This window comes from Diabrotica virgifera, chromosome 3 (genome assembly GCF_917563875.1).
Source record: "Diabrotica virgifera virgifera chromosome 3, PGI_DIABVI_V3a".
Lineage (NCBI taxonomy): Eukaryota > Metazoa > Arthropoda > Insecta > Coleoptera > Chrysomelidae > Diabrotica > Diabrotica virgifera.
This window is the reverse complement of record NC_065445.1, coordinates 123,331,151-123,351,186: the sequence shown is the minus strand read 5'-3', so window position 1 is coordinate 123,351,186 and position 20,036 is coordinate 123,331,151. Positions and strand designations below refer to the sequence as shown.

At 31.9% G+C, this 20,036-nt stretch overlaps 2 protein-coding genes across 2 annotated transcripts in view; one reads left to right on the top strand and one right to left on the bottom strand.

Moving 5' to 3' along the window:
• LOC114343977 (uncharacterized) overlaps window positions 1–5,692 on the bottom strand; it is a 215,653-nt gene extending 209,961 nt beyond the window's left edge. Inside the window, exon 1 of the mRNA XM_050645488.1 lies at window positions 5,446–5,692. The gene's annotated coding sequence lies outside the window, so the exon portion shown is untranslated. The remainder of the gene's footprint in view (window positions 1–5,445) is intronic.
• Window positions 5,693–7,831: 2,139 nt separating this feature from the next.
• The window catches only part of LOC126881291 (tRNA pseudouridine synthase-like 1), a 13,402-nt gene continuing 1,197 nt past the window's right edge, over window positions 7,832–20,036 (top strand). The window contains exons 1-4 of the mRNA XM_050645485.1: window positions 7,832–8,113; window positions 8,171–8,299; window positions 8,353–8,652; window positions 8,919–9,177. Coding sequence (XP_050501442.1) covers window positions 8,061–8,113; window positions 8,171–8,299; window positions 8,353–8,652; window positions 8,919–9,177 — 741 coding nt within the window. The 5' untranslated portion in view covers window positions 7,832–8,060. The remainder of the gene's footprint in view (window positions 8,114–8,170; window positions 8,300–8,352; window positions 8,653–8,918; window positions 9,178–20,036) is intronic.

The following is a 20,036-nucleotide window of genomic DNA, read 5'->3' as shown; positions in this document are numbered from 1 at the left end:
TCTATTATAATTGCGAAAATATGAAATACATATGGACAATACATCTAAATTATGTACAGTTGTATACAGTATTGTTCATTTCTTGGTAAAACACTCAGTCAAACTGAAAAAATGTTTGTATTGTCTGATGAAAATCGGTCTGGGTTAGCCGAACTTCCAGGTTATCGGAGGACGATTTATCAGGGTTTCACTGTAGTGTTAAAATTTCATAAATGTCAGTAGTGTCAAAATTTCATAATTTAGTGGAGTAAACTTGCCTGTGGTTGGACCAATTACAAACACGCATTACAGCGCAGTAAATTTGAATTACTCCTCCTATAGTCTGTTTTTAAACTAAGAGGCATAATTCACCGTAATTTCTGCACTTTAAAGCTTGTTTGTAATTGGTCCAACCTCAGGTAAGTTTACTCTACTGTTAAAAATTTTTGACACTAATGACATTTATAAAATTTTGACACTATTCGCATTTCATAGGTTAATTAACACATTCAGGGACATGCTGTCATTGTATATGTTACCGTAAAAACCAGATTTCAGTTAAAACCCGAATTTACTAGGAAAAACTAGTTTTAACTGTGGGCTTTAGACAATTATTCTAGTTTTAACTAGTGAAAACTAGTACTATCAAATATTTTGTTAATTCTAGTTGAGACTAAGCATTTTTCAGTCAAAACTAGTTTTTACTAAACTTTTCAGTAATTTCCAGATTCAACGAAAACTCGGTAAATAATTTGCTATCCCGGTTGTTTGCAAATAATTTCTCTAAAACGTAAAATACTCTGGACAAGATCATAAAGGTAAAAAACTCAAATCTTTTTGACCACACTGTTGTGTTATTGTCTTGCATCCAGGCTGCTAACATTGTCTTCATATCTTGGTTCTGTCCCTTGACTCTGTGCCTTGGTTTTCCATCAACTAATTTTTTCTCAGGCCAGTATGACATTGCCTCATTTATAACTGCATTACCGAACTCTCGACCAAATGCATGGTGAGCCAAAAGTCAAGAATATATCCGTTAATAAAATTGATAAGCAACTTCTTCCACCCTCTTACGTTGTAATGATCTCAACAAAACAAATTTTGTTAAATTTTCCTGATAAACCATAATAAACTTGTAGCCGTGATCCTCTTGTGATTGCATATCAATCAAATTTACCTAACAGCGACTATTCATTTCTCAATGCAATATAGGTTGCGACACAAGACCCCTCTTCGCTCTACTCTTCTTCCGTTGGCAGGTTTCACACATTATTATTGAACATATAAATTGTTATATTTGCGTATTTTCTGGCAGTTTTAGTCTTCAACCTATCCCAACCTTCATAACCAATAGCAACGTTTAAAACCTCCATAACCAATAGTAATTCAATTATCTCAAACAAAAATGTCTTCAGCAGGTACAGTTACAGTCATTGAATAGTTTACAGGCTTATGTATCTAGGAGCCGATTTTTTAAATTTTTACCTCGTTTAAATGCATCTTTTACGTCAAAGTGAACGCATCTTTTACGTTGCCAGTGGTGTACCTAGCTAGAATAGGTTGATTAAAATTATAAAATCTAAATATTTTACAAAATTTAACAAAATGGAAAGTATAGAAAGAAGTTTTTTGAATAAAATGGATTATGGTCTTAATAATGAAAATAAAGAAGTTTGGTTTTAAAATATTCATTTTATTTTAAATCTGTTTTATATTAAATAATGATAAACAATGATAAATAATAAAAAAAATAATTAATATTTGGTGGAAGCCCCATTCTTGTCAATACAACTTTGCAGTCTTCTGTTCATAGATAGCACCAATCCCCTCATGTTATAGTTAACAAGCTCTTCCCATGCCTGCTCAATTGCTTCCCATAATTCAATTCTGTTCCGTGGTCTAAGGTTTCTTTCATTTAGTTTCTTTGTTAACTCTGCCCACACATTTTCGACGGGGTTAAATTCTGCACTACGGGACGCCCACGGAAGAACATTAACATCAGTTTCTTCTAGCCATTCTCGAATAATTCTACTCGTATGCACCGGGCAATTGTCATGTTGGAAGATGAAGTCGTTGTTGGGGAATCTCTAGATCACTGATGGCAACATTGTATGCTCAAAAATATTTTTTTATTTATTATTTATTTACGGACCGAAGTCCATTAGTACATGATACAATTAAAATGTCACAATTAAATATGTTTGTAATGTAATCCTGTTAACTTCTCTTCTACATGATAACAAACGCCCGGGCTTTCAGCACTTATCCATCCCCATACATTGACCGAGAATCCTCCACTATTTCTTAAATGATGCATATATTGTTCATCATACCTTTGATTTCTCGGCCTATAAACTCTTACCCGACCATTGCTATATGACTGAAATACTTTTTCATCGGAAAATGCAACCCTAGACCAAAAATTCTCATCACGGTTTATAAATTCATTACAAAATTCAACTCGTCTCCTCTTGTGATCGTCAGTCAAAAAAGGTTTCCTTGCAGCTGCACAATTTAGCAGTCCACTTGCTTTAATTCTTCTACGTGCAGTGCTAATAGTGCCTGGAAACTCAGTCTCTTCTCTTGCTTTTTTAGCTGTGGCAAAAGGAGATTCTCTCAAATAATCTACTAACATCTCATCCTGTTGATCTGTGGAGATCTTCTGCCCTCTTGAACCGCCCAACCGTTCTAGAGAGTGAAAATTATCCCATGTTTGTTTGATCTTCCATATGCACATATGGCTCACGTTCAAATCAGCAGCAACTTGCCTTAGTGACCAATCTTCTTCGAGTTTGGCAATTGCTATTGCTTTTTGCGCATCATTCAAATGTATTCTAACTATTTTGGAGGAGTTTGATATACTTTTATTTTATTTTTGAACACTAGCGAAAGTTTTGACAAGCATTGACTTTTTGAAATTTTTTGACTTTGACATTTGTCAAATCCGTACGACACTGCAATTTTACAGTATTACAATATAAAAAGTAAGGTGTAAACTATTCAGTGCCCGTAACTGTACATAATACTGAAATTTGTTCAAGACTCTTAGTTTTAACTGAATTTAGCAGTCTAATTTAGTTTTGACTAGTTAAAACTAGAATTGTCTAAAGTGCATAAGTAAATCTAGTTTTTCCTAGTAAATTCGGGTTTTAACTGAAATCGGGTTTTAACGGTAACATATACACTTATTCTTATGGAGTAAATGACTTTATATGCAGTCATAACCGTGAATGTGTTAAGTTATATCAGTGATTTTTTGTATTTTCTGCGTTATTCCTTTAATTTTTAGATTTTGGTCTGCTTTTATATAAAAAAAAAACAGTTGTTTTTAGAACTCTTTAGCGACATATTAACCTAATATAATATTTATGGATTACTGTCTCAAAGGCTGATATGATCAACGAAAAAAGAAGATGTATTTGGTGATATTTCTAGTGACTTTCTTGGGTGTGAATCTATCTTTTTAGTTTACTCCTCTTGGTTTAAAAACAAAGCTTAGTTTAAAACGAGATGTAGTTAAGGTTGTTGTCAAAATGAAGCCATAACCTCCTCAGTCCATAGGTCCAGCCGGCTGGACAATGTTTACTAATTTATTACACGGTTACTATTCGGGTCGGGCATCGCTGCATCCTATATTGCAGCATATTGGACTTCCTATTTATCAATCAATATTTACTCATTTGAAAAATTCGACAACAGTGCCTACCTCGGTAGTTTGTTGTTACATGTGGTGAAACTTTTTAAGTTATGATGGTGGCTCCACAAAAATACAGTAAGTTGTAGTGTTTTTCTGTACTTTAAATTATTGATTGTTTTTACTGTATATTACTTGATGATTGGACGTATTTTTGGTAAATATATATTTGAAAATAATTACAACTGGACACGTTAGCGGTCCTCTAAACTTTTTGTCCAGCATTTTGGACATTGGGACTTAGTTAGCCAAATATGTTACCATTCTCACATTTTTTAAGTTTAGTTACAGATAGTAAAAATATTGATGGAAAGTGCATTGGAGGCTATTTTGACAGATAACGATTTTTTTGTCAGTGAAGATAACGATAATGATTTACAGGAATTTAAGCTGTATGTTGGAAGGTCACTAGCCTTGGTGGTAAGCCTGCAAGTAAGGTGGCAAGTCTAGGTGGTAAGCCTGCAAGTGAGAGACAAGCTAGTGCATCTATTTCAAGAAAACCGGAGACATCTGAAGATGAGGTGCCTATAATTCCTGTAAAAAGATCTACAGTTTTCCAGTTACCGCCTATAGATGCCATGACCATTTGCCAACATGCTGTGTCAGCAATAGAAATTTTTATAGCGGTACCCAAACCTCTTGGATGAACTAAGAAGACGAGATTCTTTAGTACAGAATGCAAAATGTATATGTGTATTTCTCCTGAACCAGAATGTTTTTCAGTTTCATACTTAAATTATATGAAAGCTAAGTCCTGATGTCCATTATGCTGGACATGTCATATTATGTTTGTCAAATAATTTTTGTATAGTTTTTATAGATTTTCGTTTATTGTTTTCACAAATGAGGAGAGAAAATAGAAAATATTGTTAAAATAATAAAAACTTTTTTCTTGGGGCTGAAGAGGTTAAACTCCAAACAGTTCTGATTCTATTCCAGTTACAGGTGGACAACTTCCTGTTCAAAAAGCGAATGTTATATGGGAGGATTTTGCTTCATGTAAAAGTATTCTATAGTCTTACATATGAAACAGATGTTTTCAAGTATAAAAATTGGTTAATTTGTAAACTATCCAATGATTTTTAGTATTCATTACAGGTACATAGATTGATAATATGTCCCAGTAAAAAAAGATTCCAAGTGAATCATAAAAATAAAGGAACTGTACAAAGTTCTGATTAACTGTGAAGTTGAAAATACCTATAAAATTATTTTAAAAATACCTTCCTACACAAAACTATAAAAAAAGTTCAGGCATCCATCCTATGGTTTAAAAAATGTATTTTCTTCAAGGCCCACAGTCATAACAATGATATCATTTGTTTAAAATTATGTTTAAATTAAAGCATATTCAGAAAATTAATAATTATTTCTTTTCTGGGAAAAAAGATCAGCAAAGTTTCTCAAACCTCTTGCTTTTACCCACGTGAAATATGTGGGTGAATCATGGATAAAAATGTCATTCACTTCAATATGAGGAGTAAAAAACTAGGGCAAATTCGAAAATACATATAGAATTTATTTAATACTATTTTCTGATGTCAAAATCTTAGTCCTCAACCAAAAATCACCAATCGAAGGTCTAAAAGTTGTCAGTAACCTAATTATAAATCTGATTTTTAAATATAGCAGTTTGACATAACAATCATGTAAATATTCGTCATTACAGATAATAATTATCACCAAATTTATTGGTGATAACAGGCCAATAAAATGACAAATCTGACTAGTTATTTTTAAATAAAATCAGCGATATTTCACAGCAGACTTACCAGTTTCTACAAATTTAAAATCCACCCAAAAATTGATGTAGTCGTATTTAGACACAACTTACAAAATTTATTTCTAAACAAAATTTAATATGCACTTGTCACTATCGGCACTACAAATTATTTAACTTTACATTATTATATTGTGCGATTTTCGGGTACTTTTGCGACCGACAGTTTAAAGGCTCGTCGGAAAATGTCCGATGGCCGCCATGTTTCTTCAGTTTAAAAATAGTCCAGTGGAATGTGTCTGTCTGTGGCGTACTTTATTTTTTAATTTCGACATTTGATTGCTGGCAGTCCATTTGTTTCTTTTTAAATAATTCACTTTCTTTGAAGTCGATACGAGCAAGGGATTACTTACAACAAATTGTTAAACCTAAATATACAACTGTGCTTACTTTAATATCAACATTATTTTTTATTACTATTTTTTTGTTTAGTTTATTACAAAAATGTTAACTAAAAATATATTGTAAAATTTATTATAGTGGATGTTAAGACTTAAGACACAGAAGTTTTGAAATGTTTGAAAAAGATGCTTGAAATTTACAATTGAAATTAATAAAATTATTTTGTACCTATTCAATTCAACAGAAAAGATAACCAGGTAAATACTTGTTCCATGTGCTTTTATCAAAGCATAATAATTATGAAACCAGGATTTATTTTATCTTTTATATCGTTTTATGTTGACAACAGTCTCTTTATTTTAAAAATTATTTTAAAATCATTTCGAATATTTATTATTTTTAAAGAAAAAGTGACAAAATTGGCAACACGGCTTCTGTCATGTTTATAAATAATTTCATAGAGAATATACATTACATACCTAAACATTTTTATTAATTACAATATTAGGTACATTTTTTAATTAAATTACCGGACTTCATTAAATTGGATGGTCCGAGAAGTTAGCCACATTAGATTTTCATAGAACGTTGAATTGAAGTTTGACAGTGTTGCCATGTGATTATAATGTATATGATGTATAATATGTTGCACGCTTCAAATATACCGAGAAAGCTTTGAAAACTATCTTTTTTACATTATTTTGTGGATTTTGCTATTTTTTAATGTATGTAAAATACGAACGAATAAATATTTGTTGTTTGTTTTGATATTAATTGCAGATAATTATTAGAAATTGTTTTGTGGCAATTGTCCTGATAGGTTACTGAGTAGATTTGGCAATAGAGTGAGAACGTTTAAATTTGCGTTTGCCAGATTGCACAGATGTTCCGCAGATATACATTTTATGACTTTCTTTTTATTATATTATATTTCTTTTTATTATTTGAAATGAATGTACCTGAAATGCTTTTAGTTACTGAAAAGTGTTTACTTCGTCAGTACGTTATTTTTGTGTTCATTTTGTATTTTTTAAAATATTAAAATGCCTTGTAGCACGTGAAAGACTTTTGAACATAGCGCAAATGCGGGAAGAGCGATTCACTTTAGATTCACATATATTTCTTTTAATTAATTATTAATGTTCTGACAGTTTTATGTAAATTATTTATACTTATTACAAATAGCAATTTTTTTTAATTTCTGCGTTTGTCGGTTTGATAAATAAAACACATTATTATCGCGATATTTGTCATTTCAAATAAGTACTTTAATTAATAATAATAAACATTACATTATAATACACAACACTAATTTACATTTGTTACCAGGTTGACGTTTTGTTATGGAATTATAATACATTTTATATATTTATACAAAAAAATATATACCTACCCTTTACCCATATAAATAGTTACCACTTCCATTTTAGACAAATTATATATTTTTCCTATAATAGTACTGTGGACTTGTATGTTGTATATCTGTATTTTTAGTTGCATATAGTCTGGAGCCTGTATCACAGCTTTATTATTTCTGTGGACTTGTATATCTGTATTTTCAGTTGCATATATTCTGGAGTCTCTTATTATCACAGCTTTTTAATATTTTTGTCTTTAATCAATGTTAGAGTTTTTTCGATTGCTATAAGTTCAACTGAAAAGATGCTATGTAATGATATTACTAGATCATCTGTAATTATTGTATTGGCGACTTTATTATTTACACAAATCTTATTTTTATATAGATAATAAATAAAGTATATAGTAAAATCTTAAAACAGCAGAATTTTACTTATTTTACACTTTTTAACTTTATTATTGATACTAAAATCTTGGTATTTCGAGATAATTAGAGAACATTAAAAATTTTAAAAATTGTGTCGTTATTTTATCTACATAGTTAATGTTTTACATTTATTGTCAATAAATAAATTAATAGAAACATATCACATGCTCTTTCCCGATTTATTCTAAGAACACATGGCAACACTGTTAGGCCTTCATTTCCTTGTATCTGTAGCTAACTTCTCGGACCCCGCAATTTAATGAAGTCCACATTACCTTTGACTTTGAATAAAGTTTATAACTACGTATTTCTTTGTAATCAAATCAAATAATAAAAAAAATCTATCAATGTGAAAATAGGAACAAATCGTGATTAGAAATAAGAAGAAGATATGTTTTCAGCCACCATAACAAATACGGCATAAATTGTGGTGCCTCCACATGTTTTTAATAATTATAAAGCATTATTAATGAAATACTATGTCTAGTTTCAGATATTTGATGCATATAGCATATATGGGAAAGCCTTTCAGGTAATAATAATTTTTAATGTGAAAATTGTTAGAACATAACCTAAATTATTTCGGCAGGGGCTCTCAAAGACAAATAAAAGCACTATCACCTAGACCTGACGACCCTTTAACGGTGCAAGGTAGGCTAGAAATGGGCTTAAAACGGCTAAATCCTATAAATGACCCTATAGTAGAGATGTCTTCCAGGTAAAGTAAACAAAAATACACTGTGTATGTGCTACATGTTAAGTTCTGTTTAGGACGGACACTGGGGTTAATGCATTAAATAGTATCTGTCACGTAGATCTTACTAGAAGGAATGACACCCCCTATCACCCCAATAGTATAACTTTGTGTCTAAACAAATACTTTAATAAAGATGAGGTTCCGATCAGAATACTTAAAACTTATAATGTTCCTGAGAGTTTTCACTGCCGACAAAATGCTTTGTCTAGAACCTACCTTTATAGATTAATGATAGCTCCTACTGAAAATCTACATGCAGCTCCAAGTATAAATTATATACCAATTGAAGAATGGGATAGGTGCTTGTTTTATTGGTAAGATATATTACTGTCTTTAAATTATTTAAACTGTAAGAATGTGATTTATTTTGAATAGTTGTGAATAGTTCCTAACTATAATACTATAACAATATATTATAGTTTTTATTTCTAATAATTTTGATGTTTTGATTTGAAATCATTTTTCAAATTTGCCACCTTCTGTCTGACATTTCCTTTAATGTGCCTTGTTGCCACATATTCTTCAAAATGGCTAAGTTTACATATACAGGTACCATAATATTTTAAATTTTCTTTTTTAGTACAAATACATTTGATATTGAGAGAATGAAAGAAGGCGCCAAATTATTGGAAGGCTATCATGATTTTAGAAGTTTTATGGGAAAAATTACACAACAGGAATATAAGTTGACTCGAAGAGTGTTAGAATACATACATATTAACCATACAGGTAGACCCGGATACAGTCCTTACAGTTGGCCTGATTTTACACATACTTCTCAGAATGATTATATATTTTTGGACGTTTATATTAAATCTAAAGGATTTTTATACCGACAGGTAAACATTTTTTAATTGAACATTAATTAATTAGCGACTTAATACTATTACTCTGTAGTGCTATATCTCATGATGGTTCAAGCCTGATCAACTATCTGTTTTTAAGGTCCGCTTGCTCATTCTGAGTTCAACTGAAGTTCAGCGCCATAACCGAGTTCAAGGCATGATGTGAATTGTACAGTGGTACGCAATGAAATTGAGTTGAACTCAGAAAGAGCAAGCGGGCCTTAGTAGATCGATTGTCAACCATTGTTTGCCATCTTTCATCACCCAGCTTCTGCAGATCTTCTTTAACACCATTGATCCAGCAAATATGGGCGTTCCTCAATGTCTAGTGCCTACTGGAGTTTTCTGGTAGTTTCTTTCTTCTTCTTATTGTGCCGTCTTCTAACTAAGGTTGGTGATCACTTCTTTAAACGCATCTTTTGCAACGTGAAATACCTGTTCAACACTGAGGTTATTCCAATCTCTGCTATTCCTCAGCCAAGACTTCTTCTTTCTTCCGAATCGTTTTCTTTCCTCTACTATTTCTTGCATGATGATGTGTAGCAGAGAGTATTTATCGTTTCGAAGTATGTGGCTCAGATACGATGTTTTTCTTATTTCAATCGTGATCATAAGCTTTCTGTCATGTCCAATTCGTCTTAACACTTCTTCGTTTGGGACTTTTGCAGTCCAAGGAATTTTCAGAATGCGCCTATATAGCCACATTTCAAATGCCTCTATTTTTTTACTTATTGGGCTTTCAGAGTCCAAGCTTCTACCCCATATAGTAGTTGCGACCAAACAACATTCGACGAACCTCAATCTGATAGCCATACTCAATTTCTTATTTGTAAACATTGACTTGTATTTTATAAATCATTTTTGAGCTATTTCTATTCTGACCTTTATCTTGATCTAACTGAATTTATAATTGCTCCGAGGTATTTATACTAATGAAATAATTAATTGGCGTTAAGATAAAAAAAGAACAATATTAAAACTAAGATAACAGATCAATGTTATCATTAGGGATAAATTTTAAACATAACATTAAGACTTGTCGAAAAATATGTCGCTTGTACAGTCGGAAAAATGAAAGAATACCCATGAACAATCACATCAATCACTTATTTTGTATTTGCTATCTTTTTCTATACCAAAGGTTTGTTATTTATACAAAAAAAAACCGCAAATACAAAATAAGTGATTGATGTGATCGTTCATGGGTATTCTTTCATTTTTCCGACTGTAAGTACTATTTCGCCGACTTTAAAACAGTATGGGTTATATGCTCTCATTCGGCGTCTCATTTGTCATTCTATCAGTTTTAATAACGGAGGAGTTATATTCGCGGACAGACAGGCATGAAATCGGAAGTATGTATATATTTGTTCTCGTCTTGCTAAGGTGCGTCGAATACTACATCACTTATACTAGTTCGTCGACTTTAAAACAGTACTTCCGGTTGCAACTCTAAAACCCGAAGTCCGAGGTCAAATTTCTCACCTTTAATACCATTCTAGGGTTATAAGCTTTCATTCGACACCCCATTTATCATTATCTGGTCGAATGACGGATGAGTTCTGTAAAGTTTATCCCTAGGACATTATCGCATGTTTTTGTGTATATTTTTTGAGCTGACTATGCCTTATTAACAAACAGTTTTAATATTACAACGGAGGCAACCTTTTGTATTAAGAAATATTTTACACTTAGCCAAAAATTAGTAGGTTTAATTTTTCTGGTTAAGATTCCTTTTTATAATTTTGTTTTTACCATAAGAAAAAGAAGAATGCGTGTTTTTCAATCAACTAGCAGCTTATAATTTTTAGACAATGCACAAGTTTCATTTTATTTTACATTTCCTGGATGAAAAGTATTATTTATTATTGGATAGACAGTTCCGCCCTTGCTCAATGACGGGAAAAAACAAGCATCAAAAATACACAACATATATTTTGTCAGATTGTCATTAATATAATTAGATTGATTGTCATAATTATAAATCACATTTTTAGCAATTGTAATTATTTTTTTTAAGCTGAATACAAGAAGTTTTTAATATATTACAGTCCATTCTATCAGAAGTTTGTCCATAAAATTTGTACCTTCGAGCCCGAGAAGCATAAAATTTGGTCCGATCGAACCCGATGAGTGAGACATAGATCCAGATGGGTATGAAGATTATTGGTTTTTGAAGAATTTATGATTCAGCGAGATTGGATCCGCTCTGCCGATTGAATTAAATGTGAGGTTTTTCCATTTATTATCTTGATTGTTCTTTGTTTATCCTTCATATTTATTTCCTTTCAACAAAGTGCCAATAAATTATTAGATTTTTGAGGATTTTTGGGGTTCAATTAAAAATTTTGATTTTGCGCATTGAATAGTTGATTTATAACCTACAATTTTATTTAGCTAAAAAATAATTACTTATTAGATTGATTTGTACACCTTTGTGTGTATGTAAATATGTATTTGAGTTGATTTGGAGTATTAGTTTGTGGAATGCTATACGATTTCTGATTATTATTAATATATATTGCTATTGTTATCGGATTTCTTTAAATATAAATGATTATAGGACCATAGCCAATATTCGGCTAAGTTTGATTATTAGATAAAATACTAATAATAATATTATTTGCTACGTATTTTGATTAATATAAAGCTAAAAATGCCTATGAAAGCTTCTGATTTTCGTCAATTATATCGCAGAAGAGATATAATTGAACAAAGATTAAACAATTTTATTGAATTTATAGAGTCGATGACAAATATCGCGATTAATGATTTAAGCGAAGACCATTTTTCGCAGATAGAATTGAATACAGAAAGAACTGAAAGTTTGTTTACTGAATTTGATGAAATCCAAATGTCAATTGAATTAAATTGTCAGGATCAAGATATTCAACAAGAGTATGCGAAAAGACAACGATTAGATACTATATTTTCAAAAACTTTGTCTAGAGCAAGAACGATGTTAAAAAGAAAATGGGTGCGTTCGGACGACCATAGCGGCTGGCTGGCAGCAGAAATCGGCTGAGTGGTTGCATCCAGCCGTGATAGGGAAAGCTTAGTAAATCTCTCAGCGGCTGGCTTCCAGCGGTGACGTCTGACAGCTACTGCTGGCTCAGCTATCCAGCCGCTGTGGTCGTCCGAACGCACCCATTGTTCCGATTTATCCAGTTCACTGTCGAAAAGGTTGGATATAAACCATGAATATAGTGGATTAGAAGGTGTCAAATTACCTCCTATTCAGTTACCTGTCTTTCATGGAGACTATTTGAAGTGGATTGAGTTTAAAGATACTTTTGAAGGGTTAATTCATAATAATAAAGTATTGGCAGATATTCAAAAATATCATTATTTACGTGTGAGTTTAAAAGATGATGCATTGAAAATTATACAAAGTTTAGATTTTTCTGCACAAAATTACAATTCTGCATGGCAGACTCTATGCAACAGATTTGACAACTCTCGGATGTTAGTAAACAATCATTTAAAAGCTCTTTTTGAGATTGAAAATGTAAATAAAGAATCTGCATTAGGTCTTAGAAGCATGATAGATTCAGTTAAAAAGCATTTATTCGCTTTAAAATCACTTCAACTACCGACTGAACATTGGGATGCTATTATGGTTTATTTGGTAATAGGTAAATTGGATAAATTTAGTTCTCGGGAATGGGAAAAAAGAAAAATAGATAATTCTTTGCCAAGTTTAAACGAATTTCTTGAATTCTTGAAGAATCGTGCTGATTTTTTGGAAACTATAGAGTTAAGCAATGTGACAAAACCGGATTATAAATCTAAATACCAAGATAAACACTCTAGATCTCTGCTAACTAGTAAAAGCAGAAGTTGTAATTTTTGTAAACAAAATCATTTGATTTACCTATGTGAAGAATTTCTTAAACTTTCAGTAGCCCAAAGATGGGATAAAATAAAACAATTAAATTTATGCCGAAATTGTTTATGTACCGGACATTCCTACAAACAATGTAAATCGTTCGGTTGTAAGATATGTAAAGCCAAACACAGTTCTCTTTTACATGAAAATAAACCATCTGATATTCATGTTAAAGACAACAGTTCAATTAATTTCAACCCGAACAATGATTCAGAGAATGAACCAAATAAAGTTAAGTTGTCAACTAATACTTCAGAAAATAATGTTAATAGAAATGAGATTGTTTTAAAAAATAATTGTTCAAATAATGATTATGTACTGTTGAGTACTGCTAAAGTTAGAGTATATGATAGATATGGAAATACTCATATCGCACGAGTAATCCTAGATTCAGGGAGCCAATCATGTTTTATTACAGAGGATTTTCTAAGTAAACTCGATTTAGACACAAATAGAGCAAATATTTGTGTTTCAGGAATTAATAATTTCAGTTCATCTTTAAATAAAAAATGTCAATTAAAAATTGGTTCTATATTAAACAATTTTAAGTCAAATTTACATTGCATAGTGGTGCAACAGATTACTGAGAATTTGCCAACTGATACTTTTAATGTCTCAAATTTCTCAATACCCCCTAATATAACTTTGGCAGATGATTCATTTAATGTTATCAGTAAGGTAGATATGTTACTTGATGCTAGTTTGTTTTGGGATATAATGTTAGATGGTCGCATAGATCTTGGAAAGAATTTACCCTCCCTTCAAAATACTGTTTTTGGTTATATTGTGGTTGGTAAAGTTCCATATCCAACAAGAAATCATATTAGATGTCATTTTTCACAAAGATTTAGTAGTGTTGATTTACAATTAGAGAAATTTTGGTCTGTTGAAGAGCCAAAGTCTCATATTTCTTATTCAAAGGATGATGTTTATGTTGAAAATAATTTTAAAAATTCATTTTCTCGATCAGAAACTGGTCAATTTATTGTTAAAATTCCCTGGAAGGAACATCCTTCTGTCCTAGGCGATTCTAAACAAGTAGCTGTTAAAAGATTATTGTATTTAGAGGATAGATTTAAGAAATGTCCCAAACTTAAAAATGGTTATTTAAATTTCATGAAAGAATATTTAGATTTAGATCACATGTCAATTGATTATAATTTAGATGCGGAAGGCACCACAGAACCTAATTATTTTTTACCACATCATGGTGTTATCAAAAATGAAAGCCTGACAACCAAACTCCGTGTTGTTTTTAATGGTTCTGCCCCATCGACTAATGGGAAGTCATTGAATGATATCCATTATTCAGGACCAGCAATTCAAAATAATATTTTGAGTATTATGATTAGAAGCTATTTTCTTGTGGCATTTTTACAATTTTAACTATTTATAATGGGAAATAAGCCACAATATTATTAAAAAATGATTTTTATTAACGTTTCGACGCCCAAATCGGGTGCCGTTGTCAAAATACAAAATACTATTAACATAAACAAAAATGTTGTTGCTTAGTAAAAAAATTCTTCTAATAACACAGGCCAACAAAAAAAATTTATAAAACTTTTCTTGCAAATTTATGTGAATCCTATGTATTTTTTTGGCGCTAAAAAAGAATCTGTAATTAGATTTTACGTATCACCCATAGTTTTCCCACAATATGACACTGGTTTATTATACATTATAATAATTTTAAAAAGACAAAATACCGATTTGGGCGTCGAAACGTTAATAAAAATCATTTTTTAATAATATTGTGGCTTATTTCCCATTATAAATAGTTAAAATTATGATTAGATTTAGACAACATGCAGTTGTTGTTGTTTCCGACATCAGCAAAATGTGTAGGGTGATACTTGTTCATCCCGATGACAGAAGAATGCAAAAAATTGTCTGGAGGAATAATCCTTCTCAGCCAATTTCAATTTATAATTTAAAAACCGTAACATATGGCACTGCCAGTGCGCCATATCTAGCCATTAGGTGTATCCAGCAATTGTCATTTGATAATAAAATCAAGTTTCCTGAAGCAAGTGAAATTATTTTGAGAGATTTTTATGTTGACGATCTCATTACTGGATTTTCAAGTGAGGCTGAAGCTATTAAAAGATGTGATGAAGTGGTCAATATATTGAAATCAGCTTGTTTTAATTTAAGGAAATGGTCTTCAAACAGCCAATTGGTATTAGATCACTTTAAAGATTATTCCGATCCTTTAAAAGTACTTAATTTAGGAGATCACGAGTGTATTAAAACTCTTGGTATTCAATGGTCTAGTAAGTTAGATATTTTCAGTTTTCATGTTGAAAACCCTGATCTTTTATCAAAAATAACAAAGCGCACAATGCTTTCTGCAATCGCAAAAATTTATGATCCCTTAGGTTTAGCCAGTTGTTGTAAAATCCTAGTAAAAATTATGATTCAATCTCTTTGGTCGTTAAAACTTGATTGGGATTCCGAAGTCCCCTCTGATTTGTGTGATAAATGGAAAAAGTTCCAGTCTAAATGATGTCACTTAAATGATTTAAGAATTCCACGGTGCGTTCTGAGTAACAAACCTAAAATAATTGAATTACATGGATTTAGTGATGCTTCACAATACGCATATTGTGCAACAATTTATGCTCGATGCATTGATTCACAAGGTTCTATAAATGTTCATTTGTTATGTGCTAAGACTAAAGTCGCCCCAGTCAAAATATTGACTATTCCTCGATTAGAATTGTGTGGTAGCTTATTATTGGTCCAACTTATGAAAGCTGTTTCAGATTCTGTTACTTTTCAGTACACTCCATATTATTGGTGTGATTCACCAATTGTTTTACATTGGCTCAATAATGACCCAGCAAACCTTCAAGTTTTTGTTGGAAACCGTGTTGCAGAAATTCAAAGATGTACTACAATTGAAAATTGGAATTATGTTAGCTCGTCTGAGAATCCTGCTGATATTGGTAGTAGAGGAATTTTGCCAGACCAATTAGGTCACTGTAAGCTCTGGTTTAATGGCCCTCAATTTTTATCAACAGATTTTGATAAAACTAAGTTCTATGATATACTTGAAATATCAAACCTTCTTGAAATGAGAAAGAAACCTAAGGCATTAGTTTCTATAAAAAATGATTTTAATTCACTTTTTTATAAATACTCGAATCTGAACAAATTAATTAGAATTATGGCTTATTGTAGAAGATTTGTTAATAATTCAAAGTCAAAGTCTAATAGTAAAAGGTATGGCCCGATTTCAGCAATCGAATTTACTGATTCAGAGGTTTTTCTTGTTAAATTAGCTGAGACAGAAAGATTTGTTGAAGAAATTTCATTATTAAATAACGGCAAAGACCTTCCGTCAAAGAGTAGATTATTACCTTTAACGCCTTTTCTAGATGAAAATGGATTATTGAGAGTAGGAGGACGTCTTAGAAAATCTTCTAGGAATTATTATGGGAAACATCCCTTACTATTAGATAAGATTCATGTTTTAAGCAAACTAATATTGAGACATGAGCATGTTCAACTTCAACATGCAGGTCCACAACTCTTGTTAGCGACAGTTCGTCAAAAATTTTGGATAATTGCGGGGATGTCCCTAGCTAAAACAGTTGTAAGGAATTGCATTAGATGCTATCGGTTTAAACCCAAACCTGGTTCTACGATTATGGCTGATTTGCCAGAACATCATGTTAATATATCATAACCTTTTTTCATAACTGGATTAGATTACGCAGGGCCAGTTACATTAAAGGATAGAAAAGGTCGCGGATGTAAAACGTATAAAGCGTACATATGTTTATTTATTTGCTTCGCCACGAAAGCAGTACATACATTTAGAATTAATTAGTTCTTTGACATCTGAAGCTTTCATAGCAGGCCTTAGAAGATTTGTTTTTAGACGCGGTAAACCCGGGCATCTGTATTCAGATAACGGTACAAGTTTTGTAGGTGCCAAAAATGAACTAAATATTTTGTATGATTTCATTAGAAAATCAGAGGATGAAATTGTCACCTCTTGCACAGCTCAGAATATTATATGGCATTTCATTCCTCCTAGTACTCCAAATTTCGGGGGATTATGGGAAAGTAATATAAAAGGGGTAAAATATCATTTATCTCGTATTATTGGTCAAACCCTTCTAACTTATGAAGAATTCTGTACATTTTTAATTCAGATTGAAGGCACTTTGAATTCACGTCCTTTATATGCTGTATCATCTGATCCTAACGATTACACTCCTTTAACTCCCTCACATTTTTTAATCGGAAGACCGATGACCGCTGTCCCTGATCATACGTTTCAAGGAGAGATAAAAATAAACCAATTGTCCAGATTCCAACTGATTCAGAAATTGTTGCAAGACTTTTGGAAGCAATGGTCAAAGATTTACCTGAATGATCTCCAACAACGTCATAAATGGAGAAGTAGTACTTCCACCATTCAAGTCGGATCTTTAGTGCTCTTAAAATCTGACAATTTGCCCAATTGTCAGTGGCAGTTAGGAAGAATAGTGTCTGTTCACCCTGGTGATGATGGTGAAATTCGAGTGGTAACTGTTAAAACCGCTCATGGACTTTATAAACGTGGAATAACTAAAATTTGTCCATTACCATTAGCTGAGACTTGTTTCTAGTGTTCCGCATTAACTTAGGTGATTTGTGTTTGAACGGTCTTGGAGCTGTTCAAGGCGGGGAGTATGGATGAAAAGTATTATTTATTATTGGATAGACAGTTCCGCCCTTGCTCAATGATGGGAAAAAACAAGCATCAAAAATACACAACATATATTTTGTCAGATTGTCATTAATATGATTAGGCTGATAATATAATTAGATTGATATAATTGTCATTAATATAATTAATATAATTAATTTTAGAAACCAAAGCCAGAATCAGATAAAAAAAAATAATTAGATTGATTGTCATAATTATAAATCACATTTTTAGCAATTGTAATTATTTTTTTTTAAGCTGAATACAAGAAGTTTTTAATATGTTACAGTCCATTCTATCAGAAGTTTGTCCATTTCCGAATTACTTTCATTCTTGTAGAGTTTATTAACTTTTAATTTACAAATTCCTATTTTCTTCCATTTTTTTGTGTTATTTCTTTTTTGTTTTGTCTTTCGCCGCTTGAATTTTTAGGGCCGGTACTTTGTGTCCCGATTAAACCTAGGTTAGCTAACCGGGGTTTAAACGGGACAGAAAATACCGACCCAAAGAATAAAGACCGCGTCCCACCATCAAATAATTTGAGCAAACTGAAAGTGACAGTTAGTAACGTCACATCCTGAGTGTTCATTGTGGATAATAATGAAAAATTTTAATTTTAAATAAAGTACAAACAAGTTAGACAACTCAATACAAAAAATTTGATCAAACTAGACTGATAGTGAGAGCACAGCAATTGTGACGTCAAAAAAACTGCAATTGTGACGTCACTTTGACGTACTTCCTCAAGTACGTCAAGTTTGCTCAAACTGTGTAATCAAATTATTTGATGGTGAGACGCGGCCTTAACAGACTTCATAATAATGCAATTATAATTATTACCTATAATTATAATAATAATTATAATTGCATTCATTAAGTCTGTTATTCTTAGGGCCGGTAATTTCTGTCACGATTACACCCCGGTTAGCTAACCGGGGGTTAATCGGAACATAAAGTACCAGCCCTAAAGATAATTCAAGCTGCGAAAGACAAAACAAAAAAGAAATAACACAAAAAAAATGGAAGAAAATAGGAATTTGTAATTTAAAAGTTTCCGAATTCGGAAATATAAAATAAAATGAAACTTGTGCATTGTCTAAAAATTATAAGCTGCTGTGGTTCATTTTTTAAATAAGAGGAGTAATTCAAATTTACCGCGTCGTAATGCTTGCTTGTAATTGGTCCAACCGAAAGCAAGCTTACTCGTGAGAAACCTAAGATATTAGGTTTGTTCCAACATGAACTTTTGGACGGTCCAGAAACCGTCACGAAACTACTTGCACCGTTTGTTTGTGCGCATGTTCATAATTGTATCGCCCAGTTATTGTCCCTTGACTGTAATTTGGAAACCGATGTTGGAACGGTTATCTGACTGATAACTGATTTATCTATCATTATCATTTTTGTTGGTGACAGCTTGTTTGCTTTTAGTCGGTCACGATTCCCGCTTTCGATTTGCAAAAAGGCTCAAAATTTGCAAGTCAGTCCAACCAGCACATGCATTTGCCCGATTACTGAAATGATCATCACGAAAGATCACAATTCTTGTTGGAACAGTGGGAAGGACAAGGACGATCCGATGACGATCATATTTTTGTTGGAACGAATTTTGTTTACTGCGCAGGAGCGTTACGGTTTCGTGACGGTTCTCGGTTGTGTTGGAACAAACCTATTATACACGGTAGATTAGGCTAGTCATATGCCACTCAATGCATCGAGGTGTAACGCCGACATAGGATTGAGTGGTCTAGCCATCTTTGTCGGTCACATGCGCGGGGTCGCTTGGTTAAAAGAGATAGATAGACCACCGATCGACTGTTTCCATGCTGTTTCCGCGTTAGGTTTTTTTGGTGAGTATGCCTTGTCTACCCTTGACATGTCTCTGGAGCTTACTCCACTAAATTATGAAATTTTGACATTTATAAAATTTTGACACTAATGACATTTAAAATTAATAGGTTAATTAAGTTATATCGGCAATTTTTTGTGTTTTCTGGGCAATTTATATAAAAACAGTTGCTTTAGAACTCTTTAGCGACGTATTAGTATAATACATGATACTATAAATAAATGTTATTTATAGTATCATGGTATAATACAATATTTATGGATTTCCGTCGAAGGCCGATATGGATCAACCAAAAAAGAAGATGGATCTGGTTATTTTTCTAGTGACATTATTGGGTGTGAATCTGTCTGTTAAGTTTACTCCTTCTATTTAAAAAATGAACCATAGTTGATTAAAAAAACAATTACATT